This window comes from Elephas maximus, chromosome 10, assembly GCF_024166365.1.
Source record: "Elephas maximus indicus isolate mEleMax1 chromosome 10, mEleMax1 primary haplotype, whole genome shotgun sequence".
NCBI classification, from domain to species: Eukaryota; Metazoa; Chordata; class Mammalia; order Proboscidea; family Elephantidae; genus Elephas; species Elephas maximus.
This window is the reverse complement of record NC_064828.1, coordinates 10,718,248-10,733,832: the sequence shown is the minus strand read 5'-3', so window position 1 is coordinate 10,733,832 and position 15,585 is coordinate 10,718,248. Positions and strand designations below refer to the sequence as shown.

Genomic DNA, 15,585 nt, shown 5'->3' with positions numbered 1-15,585 from the left:
CACGAACAAGATTGCAAAGCCGCGTCCGGTCTGTCTCCGGGCTCGCGTCCAACCCAGGCAAAGACGGCTTCCGGTCACAGCGGCGCAGCCTCTCCCGACACCGAGCCCCGGCTCCGAGCCCCGCCCACGCAGCCAGCTGGCACGCCCCCCGCCGGCTGTGACGTCGGCGCGTGGCTCCCGGGGCGCCGAGGGGCGGGCCCGCGGTCACGTGCGGTGAGCCTGCGCTTTCCGCCCCATCACTTCCGGGTGCGACCACCGCTTCTGTCCGGCCGGGCTCCTGGGGCGGTCGGCACGGCATTCCTTTTTCCGTCCGTTCTCGCTCCTGCTCCTTACCTGCTCGCAGCCGGAGGGTCATGAGTGTCCCTGAGCCGCCGCCCCCGGACGGGGACCTGACCGGGCTGCCCGACGGCTCGGGGGCCGGGGAGCCGACGCCGGGTACGTGCTGCGGGCGGCGGGCCGAGGGCGAGAGGCCGGGAGCTGTGCCGAGTGGGCGGGCGTCCTGGGCCGCCGCGGCCCGGGGCTGAGGGGCGGCTCCGAGTCTCTGGCCCCTGCGTGGACGTGGGGACTCGCGCGGCCCTGCTGCCCCGTGGGCTGGGCGGGAACGGGAGTCTGGACGGGAAGCGGGCTTTGGGGGCGGTTGGTGGTGGGCTCCCGTGGAGTCTGTGGAGTCCCGAGCGCCCTAGGTGGCGGCCGGGGGCGAAGCGTGAGTCGGAGAGCCCGTGTGGCCACCGTTGCTGCGCACCCGTCTCCTGCTCGGCGACATCACCGCACCGCGTCCCTCCCGCTGTCTCGCGCGCTGGGTTCCGGGAGGGCGTCCCGCCCACGTGTCCTGAGGCGCCGTCGCGTGCGCTGGATGCCCTTGCTGCGCGTCTGGAGTGGCGCTGTTGGCGGCCCGTCCCCGGGAGAGCTGAGAAGCTGGTCGCCAGGTTATCTTCTGTGTTCTGTGGCTCGGGCGAGGAGCCCTAGACGGGGAGGGCTGCAGGGCTTTGGGGGCGTCTTTGCTGTTACCTCCGCTTCCAGAAATAGAACGGTTACCCCAAGATAATGCTCCCAGCTTTTTCCTGGCCCTGTTTTTACTCATCGATCTCCCTCGCTTCGGACCTTCCTAAATTGCCTCTAAAAACGACTTCCTTACATGTCTTTGAAGCCTGGGCACCTTTCCTACATCTTGCTTGTTTCTCCATCTGCTTCCTCGATACCTTAACTGGTTGTCCTGCGCTAACCTCACGGCTTGTACATAAATGAAAGCAAATGTCTGATCCTCTTGGCGCCGAGTCACCCCCACTTGAAACTTTAAAATGACACTCGACTGTTCTTTCTCTTTTGCCTTCTCCCTCTCTATTTACTCTAGGAAATTATACGGTTATTAATTTGTCTCTGTATTTACAGCCACAGTTGGAGGCTTGCCCACCTCCGGTCTCTTGCTCTTCCAATCCATCCATCCCACTGCAGCTCGTCGCTGCCCCAAGATAAAGCTGCGATCATGTCGCTCCTTTGCTCAGAAACCTTGAGCAGCCCCTCACTACTTGCTTAGTAAAGTTCAGGCTCATTAACATGGCCCTCCAGGGCCCTCACAGGCTGCTCACATGGTCTTATACTCTAGCCACTCCAGACTCGTTCCCCTTTATACAGCGATCCTTCCTTCGATAGTCCCACTTTTCCTCATGCTGCTTGCTTTACCCAGATTGCATCCCTTCTGCTCCTGTCCCAGAATTCATACCTGTTTGGAAATTGTAATCATCATAGATTGTAGGTGGGGTTGTAAATTGGTGCTACCTCTTCAGAGCCAATCATGCAGTATTTATTTCAAAAGTGCATAAACCCTTTGTCCCTGCAGTCTACTTCAGAGGATTTATCATACAGAAACAGTGACATGACTATGCAAAGACGAGCAAGGAAACTCATTGCAACAGTGTTTGAAATAACAAAAACACTGAAAACATAGATGTCCGTGCATAGGGGACTGGCTTGTAGAGGGCCCGCGAAAAAGAGGAAGAGCCTCAACAGGATGGATTGACACCGTGGCTGCCGCAGTGGCCCGTGCAGAATGACTGTGAACAGGGCGCAGGACCGGGCAGTGTTCTTCCTGTGATACACGGGGTTGCCGTGAGTCAGAACCGACTCGATGGCACCTAACAGCAACAGCAGCAGGGGACTGGTTAAACAAGTTACAGCAGAATTCTCTTCTGCTAAAAAGAGTGCAGGAAGTCCGTATGTGTTGATGTAGAAAAATATCTTAAGAGACATATTTTAGTGAAAAGTTGCAGAACAGTATGAGTCCTATTTCATTTGTGATAAAAACAAGTTCTATACCTGGGAGTGCAAAGACAGCTTCTGGAAGCCCTGTATGAAACTCCAGAGTGACTCCCTCTGGAGTCGGGGGTGAGAGGCAGTATTTTCACTTTTCAGTTTATGGCCCCCTCTGTAGTGTTTAAGGGAAACCCTAGTGGTGTAATGGTTAAGAACTACGGCTGCTCACCAAAAGGTCGTCGGTTCGAATCCACTGGCTGCTCCTTGGAAATACTTCTGCTCTGTCCTGTAGGGTCGCTATGAGTCAGAATCGACTTGATGGCAGCGGTGTTTTGGTAGTATTTGTCAAGTTTTTACAATAAGTAATAGTTCTAAAAAAAGAAAAGGTGGGGAAAAAACAATTCTGGCCACTGTTCAAGTCTCAGCTGAAATGCCCGCCCTTTCTTTAGGAATCGTTGTCAGATTTAACAGATGAGTTTCTCTCCCCTGAGTTTCCAGAACGGTTTCCCTTTCTCTAATGGTGTCTGTTTATGAATCGCCTGGACTGAGCCTTTCCAGGGAAGCGGACCTGCCTTATTTATTGTGTTGTTGTCACCGCAGAACCTAGTACCCAATACAGATGTTTGGCAAGTGTTTCTTGTGTGATTAGGGCAGGGACTCAGCCTCCGTATCAGTAGTCTCCTGGAATACAGGACTCTGTACTTAGTAGCTAATGTGTGTTAGGCTATAAGTAACCGAGACTATTCTAGTGACTACCCAGAGACTGGCAGTCCATGGGTGAAGTTGTGTGTGTGTGTGTGTGATGTACAGTGATGTGATGTGTACTAGTTGCTGTTTTAAGTATCCTTATTTGTGTGATTCTGTTTTTCTGTAATATTTGTTTTCTGTATTTTAAGAAAATGGCTGTTGTTTACACTCTTATAACAATCAAGCCTTAAGCAGTGGTGCTAATTGCCAGATAGAATTTATTTTCTTCCCAGTATCCCTAAATGCTCCAATTCTCCCATTATGTTTTTATTTGTGAAGTACTTCACTTTTTATTTAACTTAATCTGTTCGCACGTTGCATTGCAACTTTGAGAACTTGAAAGTTTATGTATGTATTTCTCAGGCTTAAAAAAGTCATTTTATTTTGATTTGTCTAAAAGCTAATTTTGAATATGACAGCATGTCATTTTTCTCAGTCTTGCCAAAAACTGTACCTGGGACCTGTGCTGTAAACAATGTGTGGTGATAAATGTGTTCTATGTAATGTCCTAATTTGGTGTTATGGATTATTACCAAATTATGATTGAGGTATTTCAGAGTTTAATATTAATTAGAAAATGCTCTTAGAATATAGTTTTAGTATGTGACCATCTCACTTTTTTTCCTTTATCCTAAATCAGTGACTCTGAAATCTTAGAAACCTTTAATCGTACCCTGTTTAGAAACTGCTTTGGTTGGAGCAGTGGCTGATGGGTATTCATTTTAAATATTTGTGAATACCTGGCAAGCACTGTGTTTGTACAAAGGGAAAGTCTGAGGCATAGTTCTTGGCCTCGCATTTTGGAAGTATGGAAGACAAGATTTACATAAAAGATAATGATTTATACACTCTTTTCTATAATACCTTCAGGTGTTGAATCTTATGAGAAATTCTCTCTCCCCTTCCCTAACAAATGACAAAACAACCACTCTTTTACATGTAGATACTGTGTTATGGTATATGTAAAATAATTGTTGATCCGTATTTTTGCTTCCATTGAATAGAAAAAATATTTTTAGACGTTGCATTTTGTTTATATAGTTTTTGCAGGCTTTTGAAAGCAAGAATGCTTTAGTTCAGTGAACTCAGACTCCTTTCAGAATGCATTTAAAATTATAAATGTCTACTCTGACAAATAGATACAAGGACAGATTTGTGCATGTGCAAATGTTCTTTTACCCTAGTCATTCTTTTATGCTAATAGCTTAAAAACAGTTTTTGAAACCCTGGTGGCATAGTGGTTAAGAGCTACTTGGCTGCAAACCAAAGGCCAGCAGTTTGAATCCACCAGGTGCTCTTTGGAAACCGTATGGGGCAGTTCTACTCTGTTGTAGGGTTGCTATGAGTTGGAATCGACTCAACGGCTAACGGTTTGTTTTTTTTTTAATCCGTTTTTTGAGAGAAAACCCAGAAGGCAAAAGTTAAAGAACACCTGTTTGTTGTTGGGAGAGTGAGTTTGTGCTCTGAACCCTACCGCCAGCATTCTTTTTTCCTTCCTACCTGCTCACTTCTCTCCCCTCTTCCTAACGGTATCAGTTAAAGACTTGCCTAATTTGATTTTTGCTTGGGGACAGATGTAAGTGACACTTCTCCGGATGAAGTATTGTTAGAGGCCTTGACCATAGAAGACAGAGCCGTGGAGCAGCTGGCAGAAGGGTTGCTCTCTCACTATTTGCCAGATCTGCAGAGATCAAAACAAGCCCTCCAGGAACTCACGTAAGCTAACAAAAAACCATTTATGCACTCATTTCCTTGTTGGCATAGGTCGTAATTTCCAATCTAAGTATAATAAACCCTGTGGGGCAGGTCTACCCTGTCCTTTGGGGTCGCTATGAGTCCGAATTGACTCGACGGGAACGGGTGTTTTTTTCTTTTGGTTTTATTAAGATGTATTTTGTAACGTTTCATCATAATCAAGTATCTGTGTATCATTAGTGATAGCAGATTGTGGTAGAGGATTACGTAGTGATCTAAATGGAAGAGAATGAATTGAATGTTCTTAGAGGAGTCTCGTCCCAAAGGACTCCTAAACCTTATCTAGACTCCGGATCATTATGTTATGAAGTACTGCGTGTTGGGATGTTGCAGGGCGGCTATACCCCTTTTTCTGAGTTGAGAAATTGCTTCCTTAAGAGTCACACTTGTGTTCAGTTGATGGTTCAGATAAGTTGCCAAAGATCCATAAGTTATGTTTTTTTTGAGATGACCTGTTTCAGAGGCACAGAGTACTAAGGTGCTCTTAAACTTGGGGAGTGGTGACAGCCTGTTTTTGTTGTTCTGCTTGTCTTGGATGGCGGACTTGCTGGGTTCTTTTATCATCTGTTGTGTATTTCACCTTCTGTGTTCTTCTCTAATCAGAGCTGAATGGACAAACTTCAAATATTTAAATATTAGAACTTCCGACATTGAGTTAGATGACCCCTCAATGTCACTCAGCCCTGTGATCGTAACAGTGGTTGAATTTGGAGAGGAATATGAGGGAAGTTGACTTTTCTTCCTCAATAGAATTTTAAAGAGGACACCTAGGCGGTATATGGTTTGACCTTCTCACTTTATAGATGAGGAAGTTTAGGCGCAGAGAAATGAACTGAGTGTCCAGGATCACGCAGCTGGTTGTTGGCCGTGGGATCTTGTGGTTCCTAGTCCTGTGCTTTTTCCATCTTGCTCCTTGTTTGTTCCCTTTGAGCTGTTACTCATTGACACTGCATCTTTCCCAGCTCTGCTTTGAAAAGTAATTGCTCCTCATTTCCTTTATGAGAATATTGTAATAATAAATATATAAAAACATGGAGTTTTTTGGGCAAGATAGTTTAAAAAACTTCTTTGGGGGGATAATATATAGAGTTGGCACAAATAATTTTAAATGATTTGTTTGTTTTAGTTATTAGAGTCTGAACATGAAGAATAAAAACATGTAATTACTGATTACCAGGACGTAGCTCTGGAGTGTTATTTTGAAAACAGGTTATGCTACATCAAGTAAGCTTTGGAGATGAGGTCTCTGCAAGCACTTTTATACGTTTCCAGCTTGTTTTTAACCTTTAACATGATCCAAGGTGAGTGTGTTTCCTTTAATGAGCCAGTGCTTATAGTATCTAAGTTTATTTTGGCTGTGTGCTTTTGTTTCAGACAGAACCAAGTTGTACTATTAGACACACTGGAACAAGAGATTTCAAAATTTAAAGAATGTCATTCTATGTTGGATATTAATGCTTTGGTAAGTATGATTTGTGAAGTTGGCGTAGGACTGGGCAGTGTCCCGTTCTGTTGTACATAGGGTTGCTATGAGTTGGAACTGACTCAGTGGCACCTAACAGGTATGATTTAGGTTAATGACCTCTAATTTTAAAGGTAGCTTAGGGCTAGCCTTCCAGCGTAGCTTTGTACTTACATAAGTTTAGGATCTTTTCCTCTAATTTTAAGTAATTATAATTTGTCTCTTAATTGGAGATCATGGTTTACTTTACTAGAACCTCCATTGTCAAGAATTATCTTTCAAATCTTGAACTTGTAATAGGAAATTTAACTTATTTATAAAAGTCTGATCTGTTCATAATTAGAGACTTAGAAAGGAGAACTGGAATTAAGGAACTTTTGGTTACTGTTTTTACCTTTAAGGAAAATTTATCTTTATTTAGCTATCACTTGCATCTTTTTTCCCTTTCAACTAGCGTTTTATTTCATCCCATGGCATGTTCCTAATGGTGTAACTAACTTTGTGACCCTTTGATGATGATCACTTACATCTTTCAGTGTAAGTGACAGTGGATGAATTCCATCAAAAGCTCTATAGCTTTTTTAAAAATAATTTTATTTTTTATTGTTGAGAATATACACAGAAAAACACACCAATTCATACACAGTTTTTACATGTACAATTTGGTGACATTGGTTACATTCTTTGAGTTGTACAACTGTTCTCACCCTCCTTTTCTGAGTTTTTGCTCCCCCGTTAACGTAAACTCACCGCACCCTAAGGTTCCTATCTAATGTTCCAAGTTGCTGTTGTCGGTTTGATCCTGTAAAGATAGATCTTAAAAGAGCATAATGCTCAAGGCAGACATTATTTACTTGTCAGGCTAGGCTATTGTTTGGTTTTAAGAAGACTTTGGGGGATATTCTTGGTTTAAGATTTAAAGATTATCTCAGGGCTTGAGTTTTGGGGATTCCTCCAGCCTCAATGGCTTCAGAAAGTTTAGATTTTATGAGAACTTTAGATTCTTTTCTGCATTTTCCCCCTTTTGATCTGGATTCTTCTGTAGCATCTTTGATCAGAATGTTCAGCAATGGTAGCGGGGCGCCATCCAGCACTTCTGGTCTCATGGCACAGGAGGCAGCTGTGCATGGAGCCAGTCAGCCACACATTCCATTTCCTCCTCCTCTTCCTGTCTCACCTTATTCATCTGTTGCTCCTGGCAAGTGCAGAGCAATTGTCGTTCCTTGGATGACACTGCAAGCTTTTAAGATTCCAGGTGCTGCGCAACAAACTAGGAGGTAGGAGAGAAGCACTAAACAAAACATGCTATTAAGCCAGTCAACTGGGATGGCCCTGGAAACCATGACCCTAAACCTCCAAACCAAGGAGCCAAATCCCATGAGGTGTTTGGTTGCTCATAAGCAGCCTCAGCAGCTACTCTTTTTTTTTTTTTTTGTCATTGTAAATATACCTGTCACATAGCTTTTGCCAGTTCGACTTTGTACAAGTGTACAACTTATTGACGTCAATTACATTGATTGGCTGTGCAGCCCTACCCTTAATCAATGAGATTTTTCCATCACCGTAAACCAAAACTCAGTATTCCATGAACAGTAATCCCACCCTTTCCCCTTCTCTCCTGCTCCTGTTAACTGCTAATAAACTTTAGTCTCTGCACATTTGTCTATTCTTGTGAGTGACTTACTTCACTCAGCATGATGTCTTCAAGCTCCATCCATATCGTATGTAGCATGAGAAGCTCTGTTGCTTTCTGATAAGAATTGATACACTTAATTTTAAGAAACAGGATATTAAAAAAATAAGGAACTCGTGGTTACCTTTCTCTTCCCTCTTGAACATTAGAAATGGTTTGGTTTGCGTGATTGTGTGGATACTCACATATACCTCAAAAAAACGGACTTTTCGTTGGATGGTTAATTGTTGTTGGTTGCTGTTGATTCCAACTCGTGGCGACCCCATGTGTGCTGACTAGAATGGTTCCAAGGTTGTGACCTTTCAGAAGCAGATTGCCAGGCCTGTCTTGTGAGGTGCCTGTGGGTTGGTTGGAACCACCGACCTTTCCGAGAATAGTCAGCTGCTCAACTGTTAGTGCCACCCAGGGACTCCTTTCATTGGGTAAATGTGGCTTATGCATGTGTTCCTTTTATAATCAAAAAGCAGAGTCCATTTTCTCTAGCACTAGACAGAGACCTGTGGTAGTGGATTTAAGACCTACTTACTAGTTACTAGTATGTGACTTCTCGTGAAGGAGATGGGTAAGGCTACCCTGATTTACATTTGTTTTTCCCAATCAAGTTCGTGTTGCAATAGAACAAATATTTGTCCAATGAATGAACCAAACGGAATGTAATATTGTTTATTCAGTGTGAAGGGGCAGGAGCTAAGTCTCCCTCTTCTTTCTTCTCTCAGCCCAGGAGTGGTTTTGATTATCAGCTAGGAATGGAAAACTAGAAGGCCCAAAGAGCTATAAAGAAGGTCTGTAAGCTTTAGAGCTCATCAAACTCTTTTGCAGTCATGTTAAAACGGCTACTGAACTTTCTCTCATTTCTTCTCTCTCCGTTACCTTGTCTGAGACTGAGGTGCTTTTTTCCTTCTCTCCTACCTAGCTAGGCCTGCATCATCCTCCCGTCTTCCCTTGACATGGGATTTCGCTTTAGGTAATGGAGGCTGGTTGAGATGTAAAGCCCATACTTAGAACTCCTTCGGAAGCAAAGTGTCCTCACAGAGACTGTTCTTCTTGGTCTGGCTTCAGAAGTCCAAGGAATGTGACTAGGTGTGGGCCACAGTCCTCTCGGGTCTCTCTGACCATAGCTTGGTTTTCCTGGTGGGTGGAGACTCTTCATGAAACTGTCCTTTGAACCCAGGCTTGGTCTCTGCTTGTAAAGACAGTAGAAATATTTCACTCTTCTTGAATGGAACTGCTAGTGTTATTGGGTAGTCTTACTGAGATTTTAGGATTATATTGCAGGTTTCTAAAGCAAAATGTCTATACGGTAAAGTATAAATGTCTGTTCTATGGTCAGTAACTCTCTTTATTAATCTGAGCTGAATCGTCATTAGGATTTTAAAATTTCTGCTAATGGCTTAAATTAAATTTGTATTTTGGAATTAAGTAATGGAGAGAATTAAGACTTTTAAAAAATTGACCACCTTGGGAATAATGAGCTGTCATTTCGATATTGACGTATTTATCCATTTTGATATCTTGGCCTGTTTTGACTGACTTTTCACTTTTCCACCTTCAGTTCACTGAAGCTAAACACTATCATACCAAGTTAGTGAACATAAGAAAAGAGATGCTGATGCTTCATGAGAAGACGGCAAAGTTGAAAGTGAGTTGGAAATTCTTTGATATTCTTTATAAGAGCAGAGGTTTAATTTATTTTTCTTTACTGTTTGCGTTTTATATATCCATGTATGATAACATACTAGTTCATGGTACGTTATTGTCTTTTAAAATCTGTGTTTTATTGAACCTCACCTTAGCCCTGTCTACTCGGGCTGGTGGGCTCATGTTCTCTGGATATGTAGTAATTCCCACCTAATGAGAGCTGGGAGTAACTTTTTTTTTTAGATCAAGGGGACCTTAGAGTACCCAGAACTAATTTAAGTCAAATGTTAAATTTACTAATATATATTGATTACCTCAAAGCAAAGCACTATTATTTTTAATTTAGGCCATAACCTATAACGATTGTTCACTTGGTTTTTACATTTTTTTGACACAGAAAAGAGCACTTAAACTGCAGCAGAAAAGGCAGAAAGAGGAGTTGGAAAGGGAGCAGCAACGAGAGAAGGAATTTGAAAGAGAAAAGCAGTTAACTGCCAAACCAGCTAAGAGGACGTGAACACTTGAATGTGTCGGTGTGTGTGTGTGTTTTCTTTGCTTATCCCATAGTCTGGATTTACGACGACCCAAGTGTAACTGGAGTTAAGGTAGTGCCTTATTCCACTGTTACATCTTGAAATCCTTTTCAGGATCGCTGTGTCTCCTTAGCTTCATTGCAGCTATTTTTCTAAGGAGTAGGTATGATATTAACTCGGTTTTGATATTTGTATGTAATTTTTTCAATATTTACTTGATTTTAAAATTTATTTTCGCCTTGAATCATTTATAAACTGGGAAATGATCTGATTATTACAATAATCTAGAATCTCAGTGGTTAAAAGTTAGTATACAATTTTTAGCTTAATAGGTGTAGATTTGAAAGTTTCAGTTTCTTATGAGATGACTTGTCTTTCTGGCAATACGGTGCTGGCTTTTGGTAATTGTTTTTTCATTGCTTGGTCAGGAAGATAGGCCAGCTGTTTAATATCACTGGGAAAGAGGTGGTGTGAGCCTTTGTGAAGAACATGATAGAAAAGTGTGTACATGTGAAATAACAGCTTCTTAGACAAAGGATAAGTGAACAGGATGCCAGATGGATTCTCGTAACCATATACGCTGTCTGCTTCCTAAAGTCTGAAACCACGCTGAACCTTTCTTGTTGCTTTTTAAGTTCTTACGTAGCTTCTAGGTTCAAGGTTGATTACATCTGTTTCTAAGGTTTAGGGGGTTATGGAGCTATCACTCACTCAATACGCTTAAATATTATAATACTTAGTAACAGGCATCAGCCACTGAGATACAGCTGTCAGGTAGCTAAGATAACCCAGATTTCCAGCTGGAAGGTCTGACTGGTAGTTCTGCCTGTCCTCTCAGTTCCTGTGTGGCCTTACATGTGGTTACTTTTTCTGTGCTTTTATAAATTACTAATGTGGAATTACTTATACCAACTACCTACTTTATAGATAAGGACAGGAAGGGTCGAAAACTAGGAGATAGCTTCTTCACAAAAGAGGGAGCATGATGCTTCCAGTGCTTTCTAGATTTTTTCCCAGTATTATGTGTAGGAACTTATTATGTGAGGGAAATAGAAAGTTTTGTTGTTTAAAATCCAGGTGTATTATTTGCTATGTTACTATTATTTGATGTCTAACTGGTTTCCAATCTCTGTTACATAGGAAATGTTGAAAATCTGTAAAGATAGATGATTAGAATGTGTATCTTTTATATTCTGTGTTAGATTTTTGGCAAGGTGGAATCACTGCCTCTGACCATGTATCAGGCTAACGGTGGAAAAAGCATTAGATTTAAGTTGAGTGCGAAACATTGGTCTGTTTAAAAGTTTAAATACCTTGGTGATAGAGCCTTTCCCTCTTTAATAAATGAATTATGGTCTCAAAATTCGCTTGATGTCACCTTTATACTTAAGAATATAAATATATTTTATTTGAAAATGCCAAGTGTGGCCCCCGGGTACTCGCTGGAAACCACCAAGGGCAGGATTCATTAGGGCTTGCAGGACAGTGGCATTATATTAGCTGAATGTTCTCATTTATAACCTGCTAAAGGCTGGGCACTGTTTCCCAGACAGGTTTGTGGATTCTGGACACCACTCTACATCTACTGAGTCAAATCTTTTTTTTTTTTTTCCATTTCCCCCAGGTGATTCTGGTGTACCCTAAAGATGAGGATCACTAGTCTGATGGTCAAGGTTCCCACACCAGACTGCATACTGTTATTACCTTGGAACTTTTAAAGAATACAGACACTCCTAGACCTCAGTAGTTCTAAGGTGGAGCCTGCAATCTGTATTTTTCGAAGAGCTTCCTAGATACTTATGATGCAGGGAACCCTTGGTCTAGGCTATCTAGTGATTTATATAAGCAGTGAAATAATTTAAAAACTATCCAGTAACTCTTGGGATTAATCTTATGAAATAAATTCTGGACCGTTGCTATTGATATAAATCAGATTTAAGACTGAACCCTAGCAGATGGGAAATAGATGTAGGATTCTGGTTAATTAATCGAACTTTTGTGAGCTGTATTAGATTATGTTTATTGAATGAATGGGCAAAATGTACATTTTCAGAATTGCATTATGTAAATTTTGAAAACTTTTAAAAATGTTAAAAAGAATAGATATATCAGGATCTACTATTTAATCAGAAGTACTGTTATCTTGATAATTAAAATCTAAAACTTTATCTGTATTTCAGTAACATAGAGATACTTCTTTACTGACTGAGCCTAAATGGAAATACTTAGACTTGCTGTATTTTTGCATAAGATAGTGAATTGGTGCTTGAGAGACTTCTGTTTTTTAGTTGGAAAAAATTGCCTTTGTTTTGAAACTGTATCACAAATGTACTGAACTAAAACGTTGGGATTTCATTTCGTATTTTACTTTGCAGTAGGTATCATGTAAATATGCAGATGTTGCATGTAATATAGATTGTGTTCACTGTGAGTTTTTGAGTGGATACATTTTACAAATATGCCAATTATACACCTTCATACAGTAGTCTGTTTCTCAGCTTGTAAATGATAACTACTTCTTATATATTTAATAAAAAAAAAGGCTCTGAATTACCCAGTATTATTTATCAAGCACAATTCTGTACCTAGCATCATGTACTCCCCTTCATGAACATTATTTCAGACATTCTCCTCTTGCTTTTTTCCTGTGTCTTCTCAATGTTTGCCATGTTTATATATCTCAGAATGTCCAGTCTACTGATGAAATCCTTTTCAGAAAGACGATAGAAAGCGCTGTGAAAAAATTCTAACTGAAATAACCCAACTTCCAACCAGAGACGTAAAAGATCTATATAAAGAAAACGACAAGACACTACTGCAAGAAACCAAGACACCTACATAAGTGGAAAAACATACCTTGCTCATGGATAGGAAGACTCAACATTGTGAAGATGTCAATTCAACCCAAAGTGATCTACCAATACAATGCAGTCCCTATCCAAATTCCAACAGCATTGTTTAATGAGATGGAGAAACAAATCATGAGCTTCATATGGAAAGGGAAGAGGCCCTGGATAAGTAAAGCATTACTGAAGAAGAAGAACAAAGTGGAAGGCCTCACACTACCTGATTTTAGGACCTATTATACTGCTTTGGTAGTCAGAACAGTCTGGTACTAGGACAACAACAGATACAAAGACTAATGGAACAGAATTGAGAATCTAGATGTAAATTCAACCACCTATGAGCAGCTGATATTTGACAAAGGCCCAAAGTCTGTTAAATGGGGAGAAGACAGTCTCTTTAACAAATGGTGCTGGCATAAGTGGATATCCATCTGCAAAATGAAACAAGACCTATACCTCACACCATGCACAAAAACTAACCCAAAATGGATCAAAGACCTAAATATAAAACCTAAAACAATAAAGATCATGGAAGAAAAAATAGGGACAACACTAAAAAAGGAGCCCTAATATGGGGCATAAACGGTATACAAAACATTACTAACAATGGACAAACACCAGAAGTGAAAGTAGATAACTGGCAGCTCCTAAAAATCTAACACTTATGCTCTTGCGAAGACTTCTTCAAAAGAGCAAAAAGATTACCTACACGCTGGGGAGAGGTTTTTGGCTACAACAGTTTTGATCAGCATGTGATCTCTAAAATCTACATGAAACTTCAAAAACTGAACCACAAAAAGGCAAATAACCCAATTAAAAAATGGGCAAAGGATATGAACAGGCACTTTACCAAAGAAGACATTCAAGTGGCTAACAGATTTATGAGAAAATGCTCACAGTCATTAGCCATTAGAGAAATGCAAATCAAAACTACAATGAGATACCACCTCACCCCAACAAGGCTGGCATTAATCCAAAAAACACAAAATAATAAATGTTGGAGAGGTTGTAGAGAGACTGGAACACTTACACAGTGCTGGTGGGAATGTAAAATGGTACAACAACTTTGGAAATCGATTTGGCACTTCCTTAAAAAGCTAGAAATAGAACTACCGTGTGATCCAGCAGTCCTACTCCTTGAAATATATCCTAGGGAAATAAGAGCCTTCACACAAACAAATATATGCACACCCACGTTCACTGCAGCACTGTTTACAATAGCAAAAAGATGGAAACAATCTAGGTGCCATCAATGGATAAATGGATAAATAAATCATGGTATATTCAACAACAATGAATCCGTGAAATCTGTGAAACATTTCATAACATGGAGGAATCTGGAAGGCATTATGCTGAGTGAAACTAGTCAGTTGCAAGAGGACAAGTATTGTATGAGACCATTGTAAGAACTCAAGAAAAAGTTTAAATGCAGAAGAAAATACTCTTTGATGGTTATGAGAATGGGGAGGGAGGGAGAGGGGTATTCACTAATTAGATAGTAGACAAGAACTATTTTAGGTGAGGGGAAGGACAACACACAATACAGGAGAGGTCAGCACAACTGGACTAAACCAAAAGGAAAGAAGTTTCCTGAATACAACCGAATGCTTTGAAGGCCAGAGTAGCAGTGGCAGGGGTCTGGGGACCATGGTTTCAGGGCACATCTAGGTCAATTGGCACAACAAAATGTATTAAGAAAATGTTCTGCATCCCGCTTTGGTGAGTGGCGTCTGGGGGTCTTAAAGGCTAGCAAGTGGCCATCTAAGATGCATCAATTGGTCTGAACCCACCTGGAGCAAAGGAGAAGGAAGAACACGAAAGACACAAGGAAAATATTAGCCCAAGTGACAGAAAGGGCCACATAAACCACAGACTCCATCAGCCTGAGACCAGAAGAAGTAGACAGTGCCTGGCTACCACCAATGACCGCCCTGACAGGGAACACAACACAATCCCTGATGGAGCAGGAGAAAAGTGGAGGAACCCCAGAAGACATGGCCCCCAGACTCTCTGTTAACCCAGAGCTAAAACCATTCCCGAGGCCAATTCTTCAGACAAAGAATAGACTGGACTGTGGGACATAGAATGATACTTGTGAAGAATATGCTTCTTGGTTCAGGTATAACCGAGACTGAATGGGCAGCTCCTGTCCAGAGGCGAGATGAGAGGGCAGAATGGGCACAGGAAATCCGAGGTGGGAAGGGGGACTGTACAGTCACATTATAGGGACAGCAGTAGGGTCTCGTAACAATGTGTATATAAATTTTTGTAGGAGAAACTAACGAGCTGTAAACTTTCACCTGAAGCACAATTAAAAAAAAAAAAGAGAACCCAACTTCCTAAAGTTCTTCGCTCTTCTCTGAGAGTGAAAAATAGTAGCTGCTACTTTTAGTGGTTCGGTAAGTGCTTTACAAGGGTTTCTGTGTATAAAACCCATAAATAATGGAAATTTCCAAATAGAGTATTTTAGGCCAGTCTTCAGACTGCTGGGGAAGGGACCTCTATGTAGCCACTGGAGAGGGCGTGAACTCCCATAAATTTCTTAAAGATTTTTGTGTATATGTATTTTTCCAGGAATCCATAAAAAAAAAAAAAAATAGATACCATTAATTCTTAAAAAAAAAAATTCTTCCAAAACCATGCTTTGTAATCATCAAGCCG

The 15,585-nt window shown here is 41.4% G+C and overlaps 1 protein-coding gene across 2 annotated transcripts; it reads left to right on the top strand.

The window, feature by feature from the left end:
* Nucleotides 1-216: 216 nt before the first annotated feature.
* Nucleotides 217-12,662, top strand: BLOC1S6 (biogenesis of lysosomal organelles complex 1 subunit 6). 2 transcript variants are annotated; one of them, XR_007518925.1, is made up of 6 exons: nucleotides 217-435; nucleotides 4,572-4,713; nucleotides 6,127-6,214; nucleotides 9,460-9,546; nucleotides 9,943-10,241; nucleotides 11,703-12,662. XR_007518925.1 is itself a non-coding variant. In XM_049898324.1 (6 exons), exons 1-5 carry the CDS (start codon nucleotides 354-356, stop codon nucleotides 10,060-10,062), a joined length of 519 nt encoding a protein of 172 aa, XP_049754281.1. In that variant the 5' UTR covers nucleotides 218-353; the 3' UTR covers nucleotides 10,063-10,078; nucleotides 11,703-12,651. The 2 variants fall into 2 exon arrangements, 1 of the variants encoding a protein (XP_049754281.1); XM_049898324.1 differs by having other exon boundaries at nucleotides 218-435; nucleotides 9,943-10,078; nucleotides 11,703-12,651.
* Nucleotides 12,663-15,585: the final 2,923 nt, after the last annotated feature.